This window comes from Micropterus salmoides, unplaced genomic scaffold (genome assembly GCF_014851395.1).
Source record: "Micropterus salmoides isolate LMB-PRFRI ecotype aquatic unplaced genomic scaffold, ASM1485139v1 Ms_hic_scaffold_17, whole genome shotgun sequence".
Taxonomy (NCBI): domain Eukaryota; kingdom Metazoa; phylum Chordata; class Actinopteri; order Centrarchiformes; family Centrarchidae; genus Micropterus; species Micropterus salmoides.
This window is the reverse complement of record NW_024040817.1, coordinates 28,960,166-28,966,806: the sequence shown is the minus strand read 5'-3', so window position 1 is coordinate 28,966,806 and position 6,641 is coordinate 28,960,166. Positions and strand designations below refer to the sequence as shown.

The window sequence follows — 6,641 nt, the reverse complement described above, 5'->3', positions numbered from 1 at the left end:
GAAATATTCAACTTCTTGGTATAGTTTAACATCTATGTACACGACCCCCAACCCCAAATCAAACGACCAGCAGAGGGAGACAAACACTGCAGTTTTTAGGAAGCTAGTACACAAAGATTGTTGCCATCATGTGTAGTGATGTCACCGATACAGATCTACAGTATGTCATTAAACTTGCAAGTTAGTCTCTTTCAAAATATTGGATTTTGTGGTTCTCAAAAGCAGCAGTCACATTTTAATTTACCACAACCGATGATGATCCAGTATTTAAAAGCATGATTATAGTTCGACAGTTTGTAAATATGTAGTCAGGCAATCTGCTGGGGGCGACATACATCCGAGTACTCTTACAACAGTCTACATTTAGCAATGACAGTTACGTTCAATAATCAGTACAAGAACAGTTATTCTACAGAGGCAGCAATACCAAAGGTGGGTTTAGTTTTATTCATTGTCATGATATTGAAACCCATTAACTGGCCAAACCTCAAGTACAATCTCACTGACTAGAAGCCTCCAATTTGCTCAAAAACCGTAACAGAAATTGCCATTAAACTGAATTTGCTCAGTGACTGCGTGTATTATTGAGCCGCTACCTTCCACAGTAAAAGGACAGATGAAAGTACAAGACACCAGTAGTTTCAACAGCAAGCAAAATGTTGTTTATATTTATTTTATTTGTTTTAGTACAACAGTTCAAGTCAACTAGCCACTGTATCTATTGAGATGCTGAAGTGTATTGCTCTTTTGCATTCCATGTGTAGGCCCCTGTTCAGAAATGTTCTAGATGGCATCCATTTACACGTCTGGCATGTTAATTCACAGCTATACAGCAAGAAGTCATGTGCTTTGAAGACGACCCCATATTTTTAATAAAGGCGAAGAATCAGCAGCGGCACAAAACATGACCTGCAGGAGCAAACTAGCAGAATCTGGGTAGCAAAGCTGCACTAACACCTGGATGTATAATGGCCAACGCCTCAACCAAACCTTGTGCTACTTCAGTATACAGTAAGTGCCGAAGACAGGTGTGGTTCACAGGGACATTTTCAAAATGCACTATGAAATAGGCAGGGATAAAAGACCTATGCATAGAAACATGCTTCCTCAAAAAGGATGAGTACACACTGCTAATGTTCAAAAAGGGCAGAAGCTGCACTGACAAGCTACATATTAAATGGATTAGACTCAACAAGGGGGGGGGGGAGCCACATGTAAAACCAGCCCAAGTACACTTATAGCAGGAAAATTGAAAGTTTCACAAAGTGGAATTTATTTCAAAAAGGTGGGTAGTGAACACAACAAAAATACTGGCTGAACAAAAAATAAATCAATCTTTGGATACGTAAAAAACCCTATACAATCCCCTGTTTGTAACTTTCAGTCTTCTGAAGTGCCCTCTTTGGTTTCCTTGTTCTTTCGCACCTCCTCCAACTTCTTGTCCTATTAAGTTGAGGGGGAAAAAAACAACAGGGTTAAGTTCAAACATCAGTGTTTGAAAAAGAAAGCCAACTCCATCTATTTTTAGAAAACACACTGACCTTCTCCTTGAACTTCTCGTTCATGGCTGCCATAAGGGCTGTGCGGTTCTCTTTGTTGGCCTCCATCTTCTGATTGAGCTTCTCCTCTGCCATCTTACTGAAGTTGTTGTTCTCTTCCATAGCTTTCTGTAGCACTTCCTTTTCATGCTCACGCTTCTCAGCTAAGTGCTTCAGAACCTCAGCCTCATGGTTCTAAGGGGGGGGGATTAAAACTAGGATGTTACGGCCCATCACATTCTCATTTCTCCACCCATCATCCACCACTAGCTGATGGACTTAGTGTTACAGACTGAAAGGTTTTGAGATTTAAACAGCATCCACCAACATGTAGTTTGAGTGCAAGTGTATTGTTCAGGTTTATAGGACACTCCGGTTTACTACACTGAGTACATTTTTACCTTGCGTCTCTCCTCTGCAGCGTCCAGCTTCCTCTGAATTTCCTCCAGCGAGACGTCCTTCTTCTTGGGAGGAGACAGAGGGAAGTCACCCTTGGCATCTGGGGCAGGAGCAGCAAGGATGACCTCAAAGGCTTGGCCAGAGGCCCGCTTGTCAAGCTCCTTGACCTGGATATCTGACATAAAAAAATATAAGTTAACACAATGCATTAAAGCATGACAAACAATCCTAATTAATGTATTACTATACATTAAAATAGTATTTTAGATATAATTCACCTTCAGAGGCTGCCATTTTAAGAGTGCACTGCAGGTCAATTTACCTGAAGGGGAAATATAAGAAAAGGTCAGATTAATGTGATTGTGACTCAGTGTCGCTGATAAATTCCCATCAGCAGATGGCTCTAATTAGTGACCTCTAGCGGATGTTTTATAGTATTTTCCAATGCAACCATCTCCCTCTAAATGAGCCAAGATAAAAACCAAGGCACAGTGGCAACACCTCATGGCCGTCTTCGGCACTGCAAGCAACCACCGCCCATCAATCCACACAAAACGGCACTGGCATTCAGTGACTGCATGTTAGACACACACCATTGTTTCTTTGAACTTGTGGCAGCAATGCCATCCCGAGCCATCAGCGAGCGCTTGAACCGCTTCATCAGACAAGAGGGACGGGGAAGTCGTTTGAAAGCCTACCTACCGCTGGGCTGATTGTTAATGAACGACACAAGCCTCAATATGCTGAAACAAAAGGCTGTGATCAGGGTGGGCACGGCAGGCCCTCCCAGGTGCAGACAGGCCTGGACTCGGCCTACTAAACAGCCAATATGCACCATCCCAAATGAGATTAGTGAGCAACGTGCGTCTCCGGCAGACAATGGTCATCGGGGAGCACCTGTTCCTTGCACCATGTGTTGGAGCCGCAAGCGGGGGTGGGAAACATGCAGACAGAAACATGCAAACGCGGTGTCAGCATCATTTGATAATGTGTAATCGACATGCATCTGAAGAATCGTTGAGGCACTGACAACAGCTGCCATGTCCTGTGGTCAAATGTATACTGCGAGTCATAAACCACCAGCAAGAAAAATCAGATGGGGTTGATGAGTGAAAGACCCCTCCCTTAAGATTTCATAAATGCTACCAACTAGCTAAACGTGGCATTTGTGTAGTGTCTGCTTTCCATGCAGTGCCAAAAAACAGAAATTCAATTTGACTTAGTTAAAATAATAAGGGTTTGGTGAATGCCCACACCTTGCCAAATGTGCACCCACAGTTGGCGTTCAGTGAACTGCTGCCCGTGTTCCCCCTTAACAATGTCCTCGCTGACAACGCCAAACTATCGCCTTCATTTAGATTCAGTTTTCAGGGAGCTTTGTGGTGTCGTTAGTTAGCTCGAGCATAAAGCGAGCAGCATTAAACAAAGGCGCCTTTGACGGCAACGTGACGAGCAGCTGCAAACAAAGGCGAGCGGGCGGCAGGTTTTTTATCACCACCGAAAATGTCCAAGAATTAAGTTTTGCTCACATGTTGGCGTCGATGAGGGATGACACAAAAAGGACAAAGTGTGTCTGCGCCCCACAAATTCACAGACATTAAATAAGTAATCGAAGTCTACCCTCGTCTGTCTCTGCCAACGGTGCCAGTGTCTCCCACCATACAAAAGGCTAACCCGCCAACCACACGCCACAAAGAGCAGCAACAGCCGCCTCAGTCTCGTTCTGCCGTTGAAATAAGTCACAAACGAATGAAATGCCGAACGAGGTCGAAAATGTCTAACGAAAACCTGTCGGGTCATAATGTTTGTTGGCTCACATGCTATTACTCTGACTCAAGTGACACCATTCACAGAAGAAAATTCTAACGTTGCTATGCAAAAACACCGAACCCATAAAAAAAAAACAATTAAACTTGTCTCGCATGCGTCTCTTCACATGGCGTTTAATTCAGCCACAAATGTAATTCCTGTGGACCTCTTCGGTAAAAAGATGCTGTCAGTCACACCCACCTTCAACAAGCCGCAGACGCTGTGCTCCTCTCTCACAGAAGTCACCACGAGCCTTCTGCGCGAGCGTGTCGCGCGTGCACATAAATGGACCAAAGCGAGTGCCGTCACGCCGTCTGCTGCCAATCATTGGTTGGCTCCCCACTCCTAGGTGCTTCCGGGAATTGTAGTTTTTTTGTGTGTGATTTGACGTTTAGACAATGAGCCTCAACGATTCCACGGCTCAAATTTGATTAATCGTGTTTATTATTACAATGGAGGCAAACAGGGCGCGGCAGCAATCAGTTTGTAGGAAAAAACACATAGTATGGCAGTGTTTAATGTGATTGTTCCCTGTTACAGCGGTTGTAGTCATCCCTCTACTCAGTGCCTAATATAACGTTAGTCTAATGGAGTTTGGAGTTTATTTTTGACATTTAGGTTGTATTAGTTTTAAATTCTGTTCAGAAAATGTGTTAGCCTACTTCACTTTGACGTTTGAGCCTCACTGTGCAGAATGTATGCAGCTGAAAGTGGAACCTTTCTCTGTGCTCACCTTAAATCCATGATTTTGTGATTTGTTTTGATGCCCGTCGTCATGCATTTTACATGGACTTTTCAGGAAAGTAGGAGACCAATTAAACGTTTTTGTTGACAAAACCATGGCAGACACAAACTTATTTGTGTAGCCCATATATCTTAAAACATTGTCTAGAGGACCTGTAACATGGCAGTGGGTCCAACTTCAACGTCATTTCAGGGTGAGAAGAGTAGACATCATCATAAGACAGGGAATGCAGCATAAGCAGCATAAAATACAAATAAAAATGGCACTCCTAATTACCATGCTTCCACATGTACTCATAAAATCATGTCACCATTGCATCTGCCCTGTCTTTTAAATCTGGAACTGAAAATGCATATTTTGATAGATCTGATATTTGAGATCTTTCCACTATAAATATTCCAATATTTTTTGATTCAGGGCCTACAGGGTGGTGGATGGAGGCGTCAATAAGGAAAATGTAATGTTCTTACACTGAAATGCATACAATTCCTGTATGCCCATGGTGACATAAATGTGGGTGACGCTGGAACATATGTTTTATTTAAGGAAATGATGACATGCTGTTGTGTGCTCACTGTTTGAGCCTCCATTACTGGCACAGTGTTTACTCAGACATGCAGACAGCAGAAAGCCTGAAATCAAATTGCTGTACAGGAATCTTCTGCAGCCCACTGTTCCTTTTCTGCTGATACATGTCATTGGGTCCAGCACACGCAGCCTTTACTGTGTAAGATAACAAAGCTGAATTAGCAATAACAACTGGTGCATGATTTAAGGGTTGTACTGCAGCATTTGTAGCAGCAAGAAAAAAGAAATCTACTTGCTTCAGGAAAGGAATTACTTTTTGTTTTTTGTTATTCTTATCCCTGCTATCATGTCTTTCCTTTATTTGTCTATATTCTGACGAACAGTTTGTCATAAGCAGGAGTCAGCCCTGTGTGTTGCTGTTTTGTTTCCAGAAAGCTGTTGTTCATCTTTCTAAGAAGTTAAAGTACTTTGTGTGCTGCTGCCCTCTTCTTAATTTATTTATATTCTGATCCAATTTAGGGCTCATCAGTAGATTTTAAGTGATATCTAGGAATCTTTCTGGCTCCTGCTCCACAATTTCCACAGCTCTCTGAAAAAACTCCCGGGCATTATGTAAATGCCAATGCTTGGACTGAATTCAGCTTCAATCGACCCAACCCAGACTATTTGATTTCAGGCTATTTTTAGCGTAACATTATTTTGACGACAGGAGGAGCAGATCAGTGTTTGTTCAGTCAGAGTGATGCTGTGCTGAATATATTTGTAACCACAGGACAACACAGTTAGATCTATTTTTACTGTTGCCATGTGGATGTCATTTCATCTTGTGATTAAGGCTACTGATTTTTGTTGAAGACACTTTCAGTGGGATGTTTCCTTGAAGAGAGAGAGAGAGAGAAATCAGCCCATTCTGCACATTGGTGGATGGACGACATCCTCTCCTCTCCATCAGGTCACTGACTGAAGCTCTGGCTGGGTGGATCACATAGTAGCAGACACTCTGATTTAGTTTCACACTTTACAATTGCAAAGTCACCAACAGGGCTGCATGGTTTCACTGTCTTTCACTGTCTTATCTACACCAGTCCTTCATTTTTGCCCGTCCGCACTAAAACAACCCTTTTTACAACAAAAAACGGGGTCGGCAGCGTTTTCAACCTTCTCCGTTTTAGGTCTTCGTTTTCACCGTTTTGGTCTGGACAGGAGGTGTGAACGTAGCAAAAGGTCTCTGTTTTAAAACAAAACGCAGTGTGAATGGGGGCTTAGGGGAAACACAATTAGTCACATCACTCATTCCCCAAAAGTAACTGGTGCAAGTCCTTAGGGTCTTGGTGGGAGAGCTGAAAGAGCAGCACACTCACACAGATAAGGGGCAAGGTGCCTTTGAATGCAGAGGCCGCTGTGCAGGTCCTGCAGTTGTTACTGTCAACAATGTGAGAGTGCTGTTGTGTAGATCCAGCGTTTACGTAGTTCCAATCAGAGTTGAAACAATTAGTCAGTTAATTGATTAGTTAACAGACAACGATTCTGAAAATCGACTAAGCTATTTTAGCCATTTTTTATTGGATAGATTAGATTAAATTAAATTATAAGTGTTAGGAATGTGGTTTTGTGTTCATGTA

The 6,641-nt window shown here is 42.6% G+C and overlaps 1 protein-coding gene across 1 annotated transcript; it reads right to left on the bottom strand.

The window, feature by feature from the left end:
* Nucleotides 1-657: 657 nt before the first annotated feature.
* On the bottom strand, nucleotides 658-4,043 carry stmn1a (stathmin 1a). The gene is made up of 5 exons (XM_038725515.1): nucleotides 3,948-4,043; nucleotides 2,216-2,259; nucleotides 1,940-2,112; nucleotides 1,542-1,733; nucleotides 658-1,443 (listed from the first exon to the last, which is right to left on the bottom strand). The coding sequence occupies exons 2-5, from the start codon at nucleotides 2,229-2,231 to the stop codon at nucleotides 1,381-1,383; spliced, it is 444 nt and encodes a 147-aa protein (XP_038581443.1). The 5' UTR covers nucleotides 2,232-2,259; nucleotides 3,948-4,043; the 3' UTR covers nucleotides 658-1,380.
* Between the last annotated feature and the right edge of the window lie 2,598 nt (nucleotides 4,044-6,641).